The 18,165-nt window shown below is 40.4% G+C and overlaps 1 protein-coding gene across 6 annotated transcripts in view; it reads left to right on the plus strand.

The window, feature by feature from the left end:
• The window catches only part of LOC122543209 (signal transducer and activator of transcription 5B-like), a 128,131-nt gene that overhangs the window by 78,686 nt on the left and 31,280 nt on the right, over nucleotides 1–18,165 (plus strand). For all 6 annotated transcript variants that reach the window (XM_043681675.1, XM_043681677.1, XM_043681679.1 and 3 more), the window contains exons 7-11: nucleotides 1,064–1,212; nucleotides 3,740–3,877; nucleotides 5,205–5,384; nucleotides 7,213–7,300; nucleotides 16,081–16,203. In XM_043681675.1, the coding sequence (XP_043537610.1) occupies nucleotides 1,064–1,212; nucleotides 3,740–3,877; nucleotides 5,205–5,384; nucleotides 7,213–7,300; nucleotides 16,081–16,203 (678 nt within the window). The remainder of the gene's footprint in view (nucleotides 1–1,063; nucleotides 1,213–3,739; nucleotides 3,878–5,204; nucleotides 5,385–7,212; nucleotides 7,301–16,080; nucleotides 16,204–18,165) is intronic.

The raw sequence follows: 18,165 nt of genomic DNA on the forward strand, positions 1-18,165 counted from the left end.
CTTAACTGCCCTCTGGGCAATTAGGGATGGACAATAAATGCTGCCTAGCGAATGGTATCCTCACCCCATGCATGAAGTTTAAATAAAAGTTACTCTGGGTTGAAGTATGGATGGAGATGAAGCATGTTTGAGCTGGAAAATAGTGGTTTTTAGCTAAGAATTAGATTATTGTCATTCGATTTAGTTATGCACTGAGATTGTAAAATGATAGCAAAGTGGTTGGAAAGAGGATAGTTGTACAGATCATGACAGTCTTTGTCTTGCAAGTGCTGAGCTGGAGAAAGTTAATGATTGGGGAGCAGAAAAGAGGAGAAAATGGTACACATTATTTCAAAACAAAAAGCTCTCCAAGTTAAAATGGTTGTGGATCACTGTTTCATGTCTCCTTTTGATTCAAGGTGCAATCTTCCAGAACTTTAGGAATTCTAGATTACAGTTTAATATTACACACTATGATGCAGAAATATTTAGAAAATTGTACAGAAAATTTACAGAAGGTTTATGAACTAAATTGTCACAGATGGTTGAGTCAGTTAACTAAATTGGATACAAATCTTCCATTCAAACAGCCTTGCAAACTGAAAGGGATTGGGAGAAGGGATGAAGCCTCAAACTAATTTGTCGCACGCTTGAATGTGTGCCTCCCAATAATCGCATACCTCATGACTTTTTTTTTAAATTTTAGCTTTGCTTTGCAGTTCACCAAGAGTTTCATGTGGTCTGCTGTATGACCAGTACATATGCAGAAAAATCTGTCTAGCCAACATGCCAACAAAATTAGAAATTTTGAATGGTGGCTCCCCTTTACCTTTTTTAAGCTTTGCCTGACACTAAATATTGAATAGAGGCTATTGTGTTTCTGCAGATTGCATTACATTTGAGCATGAACAGAGAAGCTGGTCTCAGTCTTATTGCTCAGCTCTAACAGACCTATGGAGAGAACAAAATACACTGGGGTACACAAGCTGTTTGAGTGTTGCTCCCTGGGACCATTTTAATAGGGTAAACATGCCTTAAGGCTAACAATGAATCTTTTTGGGTTTTTTGAATGGCTTTTTAACAGAAGAGAAATTACAGCATCTTGGAAGCGGTGAGATCTCTGGAACAGGTCCAGGGCCTTGTGCTGAATATGATTCAGGACTGGAAACGACGACTACAGCTGTCAGGAAATGGTGCCTACTTTGAGGACAACCTGGGGTCACTTCAGGAATGGTGAGGAACCAGATTCAGTCCATTTGGTGCACAGTATTTTACAAATAAATCGGCACGTAGGCGCAAATGTCAAATTGAGACACACTGAATTGCAGTTGATCACTGGAAATTCCTACTTATTCATAATTAATTATAGAAATTTTGTTTGAATGATGGATTATTAGATTCTTTCATGACGTCAGTGTTGCAGAAATACAAATAAGTTAAGTGAAATTTGACACACGCATTGCCAAATCAATTTCTGTTAAATGATGGTCTTGTAGTTGATGGCTTATTTTGAATAAAATATGGAAAAAAAATCTATGGACATTATTTCAAATTTTGTGCCTCGACTGCTACCCTACCAAAGGGCTACCCAGCAAGAAACAATTTCAACCCTGCTCAAATTTAGTGATGTATTTATGTATTGAGTATCTTGCCATATTAAAAATTGTATGTGGTCCTCATCACTGGTGTTAAATTTTATTGAAATTATTCAAGTTATTTTATTGTATGAAAGTAAATGTGGCCTAGTCTAATTGTTATGAATTCATCACCATTTTCCTATTTCTTTCTGGCTGCTCTCAGTTGCTTCAAGTGGGGGGAGAAAATACAAAATCCATTCTAAACCTGTTCTAATATCCTTGTTTTAAACTCCCACTTGCCTCCAGCAAAGGTTGATGATCTTGTCTCTTTGACTTGTGGCTGTCATTGAATTTGCAAATCTCCAGCTCTTCCCTTTTCCGAGGGAATTCCAATCAGCTTGAGATCAGGGGTTTGAGCAGTTAGTGCTATTGCTGGACAACAAGGTAACCAATGGGGTAGCACCACTGAAAACAGACATAATGGCATGGCGCTGGCGGTTTAAACTCCTGGTGTATCACTGTTGCATGCATTGAGTCAGAGTGGAAAATGGAAAACTGCTAAAGTCACAACATTGATACCAGACCAGCTGTAGGACTGCAAGTACTGTACTGACTTGCAGGCTACCTGATCGACTAGGATATTGGTGCTAGAGACTTCAAGTGAGCAGGACTCGATCGGCAGAAATTTCCATGCCTCAAAATCTTTATTTGTTGAGTCTCTGTACTTTAATATATTAGAGAATTTATTTTACTATCAGAATGCAACCTTTATTACTGTTTGTGAATTTGCAAGTTCTATAAGTCTTTTATATGTTCACCATGCCAATTAATTCAGGAGTTGGTGATACAGAGTTATTTGCAGTCAGATGTTTTAGCATTTCAAATACCAGTGGGATTCCTTGCTGAACTATAGAAAGAGTGCTCCTCTCTCTGAGCAGGTAGCATTTCAACTTTCATTATGGTTCTTACAAGGTCTTGAACTAGAACAAATAGTTCTGGACTTCTGTATAGTTCTTGTTTTGGTTATGGTTTTTAAGTTTATCATGGTGACACTTCACAGAGAAATACTCATTTTCTGGGCTTGCCTTGCTGTTCACATAAACTTAACCAAAACAAGCCTGAATATATAGCTTTGATAAGTTCCAGTTTTTGAACAGAACTGGATTCTTAAAATTAATTGTTTTAGTTTCGGCCAAAGTGGGTCTTCTTTAACGTATTGCAAATGAGTTGCAAGCAGAGCTATTTATTATAAACCTGCGCCTGAATCTTCTCAATTTGTCATGTATAAAAGACAGTGTTGTAAATTGCAGTTTTTACCTGATTTAGCTCGCTTCAAATTAGGTTTAGTAACTTTTATCAAATATGCTTCATTTCCTCAGTGAATATTTTCAGGATGTAGAATTAACATCTTTTTTCAATTTCTATTCCCCCCCACCGAATTTTACTATCTCCTGTCCTGAATTGTTGGATAGTACTGAAGAAACTCAGCAGGTCTGACCATCTCTATGGAGAGAAAAAGAGTCAGTGTTTCAAGTTCAGAAACCTTTTGTCAGAACTAGGGTCGATGAAAGGTCAGTGGACTCGAAACATTAACTTGGTGTTTCTCTCAAAAGGTACTGGAGACCTGCTGAGTTTTCCCTCCAACACTTGTTGCATTTGTTTTAAGTGTCTGTTGCTTAGACATAGAAAATAGGAGCAGGAGTAGGTCATTTGGCTCATTCAGCCTACCCTGTAATTTAACACGATTGTGTCCGATCCTCGATCTCAACACTCATCTGCTCTCTCCCCTATGCCCCTCCACACCTTCAGCCTCTAGAAATGTATCTTCTTTCGTAACTATATTCAGTGACTTGGCCTCCGCAGCCAAGAGTGTTCAGTATCCTCCTTCAAGCCAGGCACCCAATGATGCAATTTGGGCTGAGCATCGGAACGTTTAATTTGGAAGATTTCCTGTGATGTGACTGATCACTGGAGGACTCTGATGTAATGACAGTGTGCCTACTGAGGATGATATGCTCCCATTTGAGTATCCTCCAAGGAAAAGGTACAATGTTAGGCTTCATTTGAATATGCCTGGTCTTGTCTTAGCATTCCAGTATTTTAGTTGATAGAATTCTCTGTGTTGTCCTGTTGATTTATTACTTAGAATTAAATATTTATAACAAAGTATGCTCTTATTCCAGGTGTGATAAGCTTGCAGAAATGAACTGTCAGATTCAGCAAGAGCTTGGCCTGATTAGTACACAGGAAGACATTGCTAGTGACCAGATATCAGGAGTGCCTGAGAGACTCTCCTCTTTACTCAGTAACTTGGTCAGAAGGTAATTCCATTATTACCATATTGCTTGTACCACCAAATGGTGGATAAGGTTCAAGGGGATGGTCTGGTCTATCACTGCTCAAATTCTTAAGTTGCATCAGTGCTGCATGTGCAAACTCTTTGATTTTCTACATTCAACACGTAGTGTCATAGCAATGTACAGCATAGAAACAGATGCTGTCCAACTCATCCATGCCGACCAAACATCCTAACCTAATCTAGTCCCATTTGCCAGCAATTGGCCTATATTCCTCGAAACCCTTCCTATTCATACACCCATCCAGATGCCTTTTAAATGCTGTAATTGTACCAGCCTCCACCACTTCCTCTTTTTTTTATATCTTTCCCCTCTCACCCTAAACCTATACCCACTTAGTTCTGGATCCCCCTACCCCAGGGAAAAGACCTTGGCTACTTACCCTGTCCGTTCCCCTCATGACCTTTATAAACCTCTATAAGGTCACCTCTCGTCCTCCGATGCTCCAGGGAAAACGGCCTATTCAGCCTCTCCTGTGAGCTCAAATCCTCCAACCCTGGCGATATCCTTGTAAATCTTTTTTTGAACCTTTTCAAGGCTCACGTCCTGATATAAAGCAAATCCTTCACGTGGAATATGGTTCATGCTTGCCCTAATTCTGAGCTAGTACAATTTAAACTAGTGGCTTGATTCTTCTGTGAATTAACTATCCTACCTTGTTCTGAACACAATTTGAAATATTTATGCAGAAACGACCCAAAATGCAGTCTTTTGGAATGTAGTGGTTTACCTCCGTTGAGAGCAAGGTGTGTGAATGGAGGAATGTTGCAAAACGTTGTATCGAACATTTGAATATCCATTTTGATAAGACTCTGTGATAAGGGAAAAAAAGTTAAGAACGACTGACTGCCACTGTTGAACTGCTTCTGCCTCTCAGCCAGTATGTGCATCAATAGGTTTCCTTGCTGATAAGAGTGATTTTTCATTGAGTGAAAAAGGACGATGTAAACATGAGCACCTTCATTTTCAGATCATTTGAATGTTAGTGAAATTTGCTATTAATCTTGTTTTCCCCACCCCAAACCCCAGGTAGATTCAAAAGTTTACAATGAAGCCGTTCATCTCATTGTGTCTGCACTGGTCAGCAAAGATCCTACGACACAAATCCCATGTCTTGAGGTGGGGCTAGTGGAAGTAGAAACAGTTAACCCTGCTTAGAGGTCACTGTCACATGTCTCTTAGAGCCATCACTGGCCTGTGGGCCAGGAAGATTGACAGAGCTAATAAATGATGTTTGTTTTTTTTCTTGAAGCTTAAATGTTAAGTTTGACCTGTTTCCACAATTTTACAGTGCATTCCTTGTGGAAAAGCAGCCTCCACAGGTACTAAAGACTCAAAGTAAGTTTTCTTCAACTGTTCGCTTTTTGCTTGGCTTGAAGTTAAATGCCCCAACGAAGCCTCCTGTTGTGAAAGCCATAATCATTACGGAGCAACAGGCCAGAGTTATGAGACAACATGGGAGCATACACAAGTAAGATTGAATTCAGTGCTAATATATATATATGTATGTATGTATTATATGTATCTCTGTATCCAGTCTGCTTGTTGTTCAGTATGTACTAGGTCTCCTATTTCCTCTTATGATACATGAAGAGTATTCTACCGTTTGTGTTTTAGAAGGTTTGATGCTTCTGAGAACCATCCATGAAAATAAAATCTGATTATTATGAGTCCAGCTGATGATGCGTCAGATGCCAAACTGAAATCTGGCTTGATGATCAAATTTTTAACAAATTTACCGAGTCAGTGTTTTACTGAAACACAACCATGTAATGCTGCAGATTTGGTTTTAACATTAAAACAAGTTTATTATTTGCCATGAAGCAAAGGTACAATAGATTAACCAAAATATTTACATTTTACACCATTTGAAAGATTTAATGCACGATTTACTGGGTGGCACGGTGGCACAGTGGTTAGCACTGCTGCCTCACAGCGCCAGAGACCCGGGTTCAATTCCCGTTTCAGGCAACAGTCTGTGTGGAGTTTGCACATTCTCTCTATGTCTGCGTGGGTTTCCTCCAGGTGCTCCAGTTTCCTCCCACAGTCCAAACATGTGCAGGTTAGGTGAATTGGCCATGCTAAATTGCCCGTAGTATTAGGTGCATTAGTCGGAGGGAAATGGGTCTGGGTGGGTTGCTGTTTGGAGGGTCGGTGTGGACGTGTTGGGCCGAAGGGCCTGTTTCCACACTGTCAGTAATCTAATCTAAAATGCAACCTCCCTTTGACCAACACTGCCACTTCACAGCATTTGCACACGAGAGAGGATTCCATTCTCTATCAAATCTATAGGTGTGACTTGATTTGTTTCTTTCAATTCCCACTCCTGTGCAAACTGAAAATGAGAGCTTTAAAGCTATGGTTCTTCTCTTCTTTTTTTCCCCCCTTTTCCTCTTTCTCGCTTTCTCTCTCCCTCGCTTTCTCTCTCTCTCTCTCTCTCTCTCTCTCTCTCTCTCTCTCTCTCTCTCTCTCTAAAACGTATTATCTCTCTTCTCATATTTCTATTTTCTGGAGCAGGGCAGACCATATAGATGATGGCCGAGATGAGATCAGCCACGATTGTGTTGCAAGGTGGCGAGGGCTTGAGCTGAATTGTCTACTCCTGCTCCTGGTCATTATGGTCTCTAAACTTCAAAATAAATGATCATAATAAATCTCATACCTGCCATCACAATATAACCAAAGTTTTAATTTTTTTTTCAATAATAGTAAAAGTGCCAGCCTGTTATATTTTAATGCAGGACTTGAGGTAAAATCTTAGAACTTGACCAAAATTTCTCAAGTTTCTAACACCTTAAATCAGGTTTAAGGTTAAGTACATCGGATTTAAGATTTTGCAATTAATAAATATAAAAAAAAATTGGGGGGATGAAATTCAAACGGTTTGTTTTTGTTTGTCTTTGTTTTTGTCTTTCCCTTCTGAAGATAGCAGTTCCCGTGGGCCCAATTCCACAGGTGCCAGCGAGCCCTCCATTGCCTTGCCCTGGGGTTAATATTATTCAAGTGTGAGGGCCCATTGAGAACACTGACAAAGTATTTGAAGTTAAATGGCTGCACAGCACTTAATCCATAGGCCTTGAGTGATCCAAGTGGATTCTCAACAAGGAAAGAAAGTGTTCAGTTTTTCAATTTATTCCATAGTCCTTTTGTGTGTTGAGGTAGAGCACAGTCTTGGTGTGGTCGCAGATTTTCTTTGTGTCCATTTTGAAAAGTTGAAATTAATTAATGCGTGTTAGCTATTTATGATTTTGAAAAATGTGAAACTACTATATCTTTTTATTTTATTCCACCACCACCAGTGAAAACACAGGAGAGATCATGAACAATACCAGCTTATTGGAGTTCAGCAATGCCACAAAAACCACCAGTGCCAGCTTCAGGAGTATGGTGTGTATTAAAACTAAAAGCAAGTACTACCATCCCAGAGGGTTTTGTCTGCATATTTTTATATGGATACTCTTGACATTCACCTTGGCTCTCTCAATTTTAGCCACAGAAGAGTATTTCACCTGCACTGTGCTGGTGGTGATACTGGATTAGTAATTTAAGGGTCTGGGCTAATAATGTTCTTGTGTCAGTTCAAGAACCTGAATTCATAAAATACAGTATCGTACCATACAGCACAGAAGGAGAACATTAACCTATCATGTCTGTGAATGTTCTCTTCAAGAGTAACTCAGCTAATCCCACTCCCTGTTGTTTTGTTTCACCTGACAAATGTCATCTTTTCACCAGTGCCATCTAGTTCTCAGCTTTTCTGACGATGGGAATGGTTTCTTGGTATGTGTTCTGTGTGAACGTCTCATAATTTTTGTACACTTCTATCAAACCAGTTCTGTTCTTTCTCTTCAAAGGATAAAATTCCCAATGTCTCCAATCTATCCATGTAACTGCAGTCCCCCGTCTTAGAACCATTCTCTCAAATCATTTTTGTCCTCTCCCTAAGGTCACCACATAACATCCTAAAGCATGCTGTCCATAATTGGACATATTTCAGTTGTGGCTGAACTAGTATTCTATAAAAGTTCAACATGTATTCTATGCTTGTCAAAGAAACTAAAAGCAATAAAGCCCAGGATCCTGTAATCCTTTTAATCTTTCTCTGCCGTATTGTATGTGCACATAATTCTCTAACTGTTCCAGTGTCCCTTTAGAATTATCTGCTTTAATGTCTTTCCTCACTTTAACTACCAAGATGTAGCTCTGCACATAAAATTTCATTTTTTATGTGTCTGCCCATTCTACCATCTTGTGTCTGTTCTCCTTGAAGACCATCATTTATCCTCTTGATAGTTTGCAGTACTCTTCAATATTTGGTATTGTCTGCAAATTTTGAAATTGTGCCTTGGACATGCAATACTTAAATTATTAATATACAGGTAGTCCACACCTAAATGTTATAGTTCCGTTCCTGAGAATTGATACTGGAGTGTGGGAGGCTGAGGGGTGACCTTTATAGAGGTTTATAAAATCATGAGAGGCATGGATAAGGTAAATAGACAAGGTCTTTTCCCTGGGGTGGGGAGTCCAGAACCAGAGGGCATAGGTTTAAGGTGAGAGGGGGAAGATATAAAAGGGACTCAAGGGGCAACTTTTTCACACAGAGGGTGGTGCGTGTTTGGAATGAGCTGCCAGAGGATGTAGTGGAGGCTGATACAATTACAGCATTTAAAAGGCATCTGAATGGGTATATGAATAGGAAGGGTTTAGATTAATTTCTGATATCTGGTCGGCATGGACGAGTTGGACCGAAGGGTCTGTTTCCGTGCAATACGGCTCTATGACTCTAAGTGAATTGTGGGTCCCCATAGGAATTGGTTGGGCTCAAAGACCTTGACTTTTAGAAATTAAAAAAACATTAAAACATTTGCCCAGAGCTTCCAGTCTTTGATTTGTCTAAACCTGGACGTGTCCTGAATTGACTATGCAGCAATTGACTGTGCAGTTTAGATTTCCAATGAGCAATTGTCCTGTGCCTGGAACCCTCCAAGAAGTTCCCAGACTGAGTTGGAGTCATAGATTATGGTAGTTTCTGACTTTTTAACATTATTAAAACTCCTGGCTATCTATAAAACTGAATTATAAGTACCATCACCTTGAGAAGTCGTATTCAACAAACTAATAGAGCTAAAGACAAATACCCTGGCCGTGATGGTTTGCACCCTCAGATGCAATTCGGGATGGGAAATAAACGCTGGTCCAGCCAGTGATGGCCACATCCCATAACTGAATTTTTAAAAATCCTAAAAGGTGTTTACAGAGATGGTGAATGTATTGGTTGTAATTTTCCAAAAATCCTTGGATTCTGGTGAAGTAGAGGATTGGACAACCACCAATTTGACACCCCTTCTCAAAACGTGAGGGAGGCAATCAGTGAGTAACTATAGGCTGATTAGCCTAACATCTCTTGTTTGCAAAGTATTGGAATCAATTGTTGGGGAAGTAATAGCAGAACATTTGGAAAATAATCATCCAATCAAGCAAAGTCAGCATTCTTTCCTGAAGAGGAAGTCTGGCTACTTTAGAGTTTTTCCAGGAAGTCTCAACCTGAGTGAATATTGGGGCACCAGTAGATTTATGTATTTGAACTTCCAGAAGACTTTTGACAAAAGTACCTCACAAAAGGTTAAGTCATGAGTTAAGCGCGCACGGTGTTGGAGATTAGTATATTGGAATGGATAGAGAATTGCTCATGGGCAGGAACCAGTGAGTGGGGTTAAGGGGTTCTTTTTCAGTTGGTGACCTGTAACCAGTGGGGTTCCGCGGGGATCAGTGTTGGAACCGCAACAGTTTACAGTCTGTATGAATGACTTCGAGGAAGTGAATGCACTGTAGCCAAATTCACAAAAATAAGTGGAAAGGCAGGTTGTGAGAGGGATACAAACAGTTTAGAGAGATTGATAGGTGAAGTAGACAAAAAAAATTGGCAAATGGAGTATGATAAAATGTGAAGTTCATTTTGGAACAAAGAAAAAACAGGATATTTAAATAGAGAAACACTGCAGGGAGCTGCAGCACAAAGGGATTTGGGGGGGGAACTTGTGCATCAAGCATAGAGCTAGCACACAGAGCAGCAGGTAATCAGGAAGGCGAATGGAATGTTGGCCCTGATTTCAAGGGGTTTGAAGTATGAGAGTAGGGAAGTCTGTCTGCGACTGTACAAGATGCTGATGAGACCAAATTTAGAATACTGAAAGCAGTTTTGGTCCTTTTTTATTAAGAAAAAAAGATCATTTCATTGGAGGCAATTCAGAGAAGGTTCATTTAAGATGATCTCCAGTAAGGAGGGGATTGTCTTATTAGCAAAGGTTAAACAGGTTGGGATTCTACCCACTAAGTTAGAAGAATGAAAGGTAATTTTATTGAAATGTGCTGGCGAGGTGAGGAATAGGGAGAGTGAGGAGTTGAACCCTGGGCTACAGGAATGGTGCGGGGGGGAGGGGGGGTGGGTTTGGATTCCTGGACGAGTGGGGCTCTTTCTGGGGAAAGTGGGGCCTCTACAAACAGGATGGTCTTCACCTGAACCAGAGGGGTACCAATATTCTGGAGGGGAAATTTGCTTATGCTCTCTGGGTGGGTTTAAACTAATTCAGCAGGGGGATGGGAACCCAAATTGTAGTTTGATATACAGGGGTATACTAAGAGTAGAGAGGTCCAAAATGGGGTTTCAAGATTGCATGAGAGCACCGACAAGCAAGAAGTTGGTTTGACGTGTGCCTACTTCAATGCCAGGAGCATCCGGAATAAGGTGGGTGCACTTGCAGCATGGATTAGTACCTGGGACTTCGATGTTGTGGCCGTTTCGAAGACATGGGTAGAGTAGGGACAGGAATGGTTGTTGCAGGGTCCAGGAAAGGACATTTGAGGACTCGTCTACTGAGATAGTATGGGCTGAGGTTAGAAACAAGAAAGGAGAGGTCACCCTGTTGGGAGTTTTCTATAGGCCTCCAAATAGTTCCAGAGATGCAGATGAAAGGATAGCAAAGATGATTCTGGATAGGAGCAATAGCAACAGGGTAGTTGTTATGGGTGATGTTAACTTTCTAAATATTGACTGGGAATACTATATTTCAAGTATTTTAGATGGGTCAGTTTTTGTCCAGTGTGTGCAGGAGGGTTTCCTGACACAGTATGGGGACAAGCCAACATGGTGCGAGGCCACATTAGATTTGGTACAGGGTAATGAACCTGGCCAGGTGTTAGATTTGGAGGTAATAGTGACCACAATTCGGTTATGTTTACTTTAATGATGGAAAGGGATAGGTATATACTGCACGGCAAGAGTTATTGCTGGGAGAAGGCAGTTATGATGCAATTAGGCAAGATTTAGGATGTGTAGAATAGGGAAAGAAACTGCAAGGGATGGGCACATTTGAAATGTGGAGCTTATTCAAGGAACAACTGCTGTGGATCCTTGATAAGTATGTATCAGTCAAGCTGGGAGGAAGTTGTCAAACGTAGGAGCCGTGGTTTACTAAAGTTGAATCTCTTGTCAAGAAGATGAAGAAGGCTTATGTTAGGATGAGATGTGAAGGCTCAAGGCACCTGAGAGTTACAGGTGAGCTAAGAAGAGCCAGGAGGGGACATGAGAAGTCGTTGGTGAGTAGGATCAAGGAAACCCTAAGGCTTTCTATAGGTACATCAGGAATAAAAAAAATGACTAGAGGAAGATTAGGCGAAAGTGAGGACTGCACATGCTGGAGATTAGAGTCAAGAATGTGGTGCTGGAAAAGCACAGCAGGTCAGGCAGCATCTGAGGATCAGGGGAATTTACGTTTTGGGCAAAAGCCCTTCATCAGGAGAGTACCACTAGAGTAAGGTTAGGACCAATCAAGGATAGTAGTGGGAAGTTGTGCGTGGAGTCCAAGTAGATGATGAAGCACTGAATATTTTTCGTCAGTATTCATACTAGAAAAAGACAATATTGGCAAGAAAGATACTGAGATACAGGCTACTAGACTAGATGGGATTGAGGTTCACAAGGAGGTGGTGTAACAATTCTGGAAAGTGTGAAAATAGATTAGTCCCCTGGGCTGGATGGGATTTATCCCAAGGATTCTCTAGGAAGCCAGGGAGGAGATTGCCGAGCCTTTGACTTTGATCTTTATGTCATCATTGTCTATAGGAATAGTGCCAGAAGTCCGGAGGATGGCAAATGTTGTTCCCTTGTTCAAGAAGGGGAATAGAGACAACCCTGGTAATTATAGACCAATGAGCCTTACTTCAGTTGTGGCTAATGTCGGAAAGGGTTAGAAGAGATAGGATTTATAATCATGTAGAGGGGAATAAGTTGATTAGGGATAGTCAACATGGTTTTGTGAAGGGCAGATTGTGCCTCACAAACCTTATTGAGTTCTTTTGAGAAGATGACCAAACCGTGGATGAGGGTAAAGCGGTTGCTGTGGTGTATATGGATTTCAGTAAGGCGTTTGATAAGATGCCCCAAGGTAGGCTACCGCACAAAATGCGGAGGCATGGGATTGAGGGTGATTTAACAGTTTGGATCAGAAATTGGCTAGCTGAAAGAAGACAGAGGGTGGTGGTTGATGGGAAATGTTCATCCTGGAGTTCAGTTACTAGTGGTGTACTGAAAGGATCTGTTTTGGGTCCACTGCTGTTTATCGTTTTTATAAACTAGCTGGTTGAGGGTATAGAAGGATGAGTTAACAAATTTGCGGATGACACCAAGTTCAGTAAAGTTGTGGACAGTGCCAAGGGATGTTGGGGGTTACAGAGGGACATTGATAAGCTGCAGAGCTGGGCTAAGAAGTGGCAAATGGAGTTTAATGTGGAAAAGTGTGAGGTGATGCACTTTGGAAGGAGCAACAGGAATGCAGAGTACTGGGCTAATGATAAGATTCTTGGTAGTGTAGATGAGCAGAGGGATCTGTGTCCATGTACATAGATCCCTGAAAGTTGTCACGCAGGTTAATAGGGTTGTTAAGACATACGGTGTGTTAGCTTTTATTAGTAGAGGGATTGAGTTGCGGAACCATGAGGTCATGCAACAATGCTGCAGCTGTACAAAACTCTGGTGCAGCGGCACGTGGAGTATTGTGTACCGTTCTGGTCACTGCATTATAGGAAGGATGTGGAAGCTTTGGAAAGGATTCAGAGAAGATTTACTAAGGTGTTGTCTGGTATAGAGGGAAGGTCTTACGAGGAAAGGCTGAGGGACTTGAGGCTGTTTTTGTTAGAGAGAAGTTGAGAGGTGACTTAATTGAGACCTATAAGATAATCAGAGGATTAGATAGCTTGGACAGTGAGAGCGTTTTTACTCCGATGGTGATGGCTAGCATGAGGGGACATAGCTTTAAATTTTGACCTCTATGCCTAGCTGGTGTGCAAAAATAATCTCTTGCCCGATCGTATCCTTGTCAAAATGAAGGACTTGCATTTTTATCATGCCTTGGAAGATCCAAAATGTTTCGCAAACTACTACGGCAATCCTGTTGGAGACTGTTAAAGTTTAGAGAAGAAATCTGAGCACCCGTCAATCAACCAATTGATTGAAGTAGGCCATAAACAAAAACAAACTTTATTACAAATCAAAAGAAATCTTTAAAAAAGAAGCTTTGTTAATTTCACAGTATTATCTAGTTATATTTTATTTTCTCTTGCACATGCACTCGCGCTCTCCTTTCACTCCCCCTCCAAGTTCTCTAGCTTACTCGGGGTGCATTGCTTAGCCAAAAGTTAATGGAAGAACCTCCATGTAATCTAGCTTTTGGCAGTGAGCCAAATAGAAATGCAAGTTAATTATTTTCGTTCAACAACTGTTTGATTCTGCAACCCATGGAAATGTATATTGTTAATGTACTTGTCCCTCCATCCAGACTCCTTGGCTCCATTAGAGGCTTAGAAGTGTTCAAAGCATATTTATTGATCAAGTTTTCATCATCAGTCCTGTTCGCTGGTGACTGGACTCGAAATGTTAACTGTTGTTCTCTTTACAGAAGCCGCCAGACCTGCTGTGTTTCTCCAGCATGCTCTTTTTGTTTTCATTGCAGGTTCCTTTGTGTTTATAATCTGAATTATAAGAGAGCTATCTGCAATCCAATTTCATACCTTTTTGTATTGTCAGAATATGGGGAGGAAATGGCCTTGTGGTATTATTGCTGGACTGTTAAACCAGAGACCCAGATAATGTTCTGGGGACCTGGGTTTGAATCCCATCACGACTGGTGGAATTTGAATTCAGTAAATATCTGGAATTCAGAATCTAATGATGACCATTAATCCATTGTAGATTGTTGGCAAAACCCATCTGGTTCTCTAATGTTCTTTAGGGAAGGAAACTGCCATCCTTCCCTGATCTGGCCTACGTGTGACTCCAGACCCACAGCCAATGGGGTTAACTGTTAACTGCCCAATTAGGGATGGGCAATAAATGCTGCCTAGCCAGTGATCCCCACATCCTGTGAATGAATAAAGAAAGAAAAAGAAACTAATCAACCACAGCCTCATTTCATTCTCCCAGTATTTTAATAATGCTACGATAGCTGATTTCCTCTGAAATTTCTTGTCTTACATCTTCTCAGTTCCAAATATACTTCCTCCTCCTAAATTATTATTTTCCAGAACCTCCCCTAGGTAATTATACTTCTCCCAAAAATCTAAAGGCTTTAAAGTCCAAGCTTGATGACGTCTGTTCCCTACTTCCTGACTTGCTTTATTTTTTACTTGATTCCATCTTATTTGTATCCTGCACTTTGACCTTTGTCTAGCTACCTTAATAATAGGATGGCTGTACTTAAAATCCTCTTCTTCAATCAATTTTTTTTTCATGTTAGTCAGAAGGCAATTAAATGCAAGGCAACACACATTTCATTGGCTTTGTTCAAACATGTCATGTTCAGTAAAGGAGATTCAAAACTGCTGTAAGATCAAAACATATGTTGAGTAATCTCTTGAACTTGAATAACCAGAAAATGAAAGATAGAGCAGAAAGCTTGGTCTTCATTCACTTAAAAACATTTAGTTAGTTGTATACTGTGTATCTCTAACTGAACATTTTGTAGCCCTTCTAAGAATGATGATGAATTGGCATCAGCAGCACTGTGCACTCCCTATACTTTTATGTGGAGTTGCTTTGGTTTTTGATTATGTTTGTACAAAAAGTATTTGCAGTTGCGATGAACATTGTAATTTTGCAGCAAGGTTAATTCCTTTAAACTGCTCCTCTCAGCTGTCCTTAACTTTGTTGGCCACACAAGCTTTTAGTTGCTGCCTCAATCTTTTCCAGAAATTTGGAAATTTAATGAAAATTGTTCAAGTAATTTGTTCCCTGATTTTCTTTCCTGCCGCTTGCTTTAAAAAAAAGTGTTTGTTGGCCTGTGCTGAGCACTTCCTTCTATGTCACAGCCAAGATCAGGAAAGCTCCATGTGAAGAAGCCTGAATGAGGCCCCCGTACATTTAATATGACGGTTTCAGTCATTGGCCATAGATGTTGAATTTTTACTTTTTTGTGACTGTGCATGAAAGAAAGAAAATCACCTCAAACAACTTAATGCAAAATGGATTACTTTTACAAGGGTTGGGTGCAGGCACAGATACAATGCTTAAAAGATATTTGGATAAGCTCATGAATAGAAAAGGTTTTGAGGGAGCGGGGCCAAATGCAGGCAGGTGGGGCTAGTTTAGTGTGCGAACATGATCGATGTGGACTGGTTGAACCAAAGAGTCTGTTTCCATGTTGTATGACTCAATGATCAGTAACTGCTCCGGTGTAGCTAACTGATTATTCATTCTATTGGTGGACGATTGTGTGAATGATATTAATGAGTGAAGTTGGAATACAGACATAACACAAGCAGTGATGGATGATCAATTAAGCATTTTGATGGTGTTGACTGTGGGAGAGGTTACTAAGAGAATTCCCTGCTTTTTTTTAATGGGATCTTTTGCATCCACCAAATTATTTGAAAAAGAGAGGCTATACATTGATGCAAAAATGTAATGAACAGGGTGTAGATGAAAAGTGAAGAGCAGTATATTTAGGGGGGAAATGAAAAATGTCTGTTGTACACTTATGAATAATCTGAGGTATATTTATACTTCTTAAAAAAACAAATTTTGTTTCTGTCTCTAAACTGTTGGTGTACTTTCCCATTTGAAAATATGTACTTTTAATCAAAAGCATATTTTTCTTCTCCCAAACTTCAAGTCGTTAAAGAAAATCAAACGGTCGGACCGCAGGGGGACCGAGTCAGTGACTGAGGAAAAATTTGCTGTTCTATTTTCTTCTGAACTCAGCATCACAGGCAGTGAAGTGAAATATCACGTTCAGGTATTGGATCATTTGTCAGTAATCGTCATTTTGTAAGTAGTACGGAGAGACTTTTCAAGAGAATTCTGACAGCGTTAAAGCTGGCTTCTGTATATATTGTCATTTTAAGTACTTTCACATCCTGCACCAATTAAATTAGAGGACGCATGAACAGGTTTGCCCTGAGCCATGTAAATACCACTCTAACTGCTATAATTGGTTGTTGGTGTTGCTAAATTGAACAGTTAACTATTCTGTTCCCTTGCATGAATGTGAACCTGGCATGTAAAGTAACATTTCACTGCATCAGTGCGCGCTGCCCCCAGCCTTAGCAGTTAAAAGGCAATTCATCTGCATTGTGCAGTAATCAAATATTTTGAGTAAATCTCTCAGTAGAAACTGAGGAAGGAGTTTAAAAAGTCAAATGCCAAAGTAAATGCAAATGGGCCAGGAATTTTGTTCCTGGGTCCTGATCCCATCCTTGGGATAACATGTAGGTTGGGAACCACAAACACCGGTAGCAGGAATTTTGAAAGAAGTAAGCAATTAAGTGCCTCTCTCCAGAAGTCCATCCACTTAAAGACAGTGGGTGGGCTCCTGTCTCGTTATGGCCAGTTGGAGATTATCTTCCTGTTAGAGATGGTAGCTCTACTGTTAATGCTGAAGTGTGAAGGGAGGCATGAGGGGGCCTCCATTCCCAGTCACTAGGTACAAAGAATAAATATGAAGTTTCAAAAGGATTAGGGCACCCTTAGTAATAGCTGCTGCTATTCTGGCCAATCTTTAGAGGGACGCATATCATGTTGTCAGAATTGGAGGCTCCATTCATCTACCCAACCTGTCATTGGGCGACCATCACCATTTAGAGTCATACAGCACAGAAACAGACCCTTGGTCCAACTTGTCCATGCTGACCAGACATCCCAATTTGTCTGAGTCCCATTTGCCAGCATTTGGCCCATGCTTCTCTAAGCCTTTCCTATTCACATATCCATCCAGATGTCTTTTAAATGTTATAACTGTATCAGCCTCCTCCACTTCCTCTGGCAGGTCATTCTAAACATGCATCACCCTCTGGGTGAAAAAGTTATCCCTCGGGTCCTTTTTAAATATTTTCCCTCTCACCTTAAATCTGTGCCCTCTAGTTTTGGACTGCCCTACCCTAAGGAAAAGATCTTGGCTATTTACACTATCCATGCACCTCACGATTACAGAAACTTCTATAAGATCACTCCTTGGCCTCCAACACTCCATGGAACAAAGCCCTCCCTATAACTCAAACCCTTCAGTTCTGGCAACATCCATGTAAATCTTTTCTGTGCCCAAAGCTTTCATAGCTAGCTTCCACGTGTAGCAGGTAACCTGTGCGCTCAGTCAGTATTAGGAGTGTGCCCAAGGGACTTTAATTGGTTACCTGCCACAGTTGGTGGAATAACCATTCCTTTTCATTATTACACTCCTGGATAATTCCGTGAAGGTAGGAGCATATTGTAGGGCTGTTTTGACAGGATTCCCTCCCACTTCCAAGCCGTATTTACTGAATGTTTAAATTTGATCTCAAAACGCTGATGATGAATGTTGAGGTCCCAGTCCCAGAATGCTGTCATTATAATAATTGTAAGACAACTATTTTGACTGAAGAAAACTGGAGAATAGTTTCAAATGAGCTACCAAAAACCCAAAACTGTATTTGATTTTAAGCTTTAAATATGTGAAAGGCAAAATATAAAACTAGTTCACCCACATCAGCCTCCTTCTGTGATTATGCCGATACCCAAGTAGTGACCATTTGATGCAGGATTCAAGGCAGTTCATCAAACAACACAGTCCTGTGACTTGGCTGTCCAACTTAGACTTGGAAACTACACAAAGCAACGTGGAATAAGATGAAAGTTGTAACATGTTGAAAGAACAATGATGCAAACAATTGGATGACCTACAAAATCACCCACCACTCCTAGTGACATTGAACCCAAGCCAAGT

The sequence above is a fragment of the Chiloscyllium plagiosum genome, chromosome 42, assembly GCF_004010195.1.
Source record: "Chiloscyllium plagiosum isolate BGI_BamShark_2017 chromosome 42, ASM401019v2, whole genome shotgun sequence".
Classification (NCBI taxonomy): Eukaryota; Metazoa; Chordata; class Chondrichthyes; order Orectolobiformes; family Hemiscylliidae; genus Chiloscyllium; species Chiloscyllium plagiosum.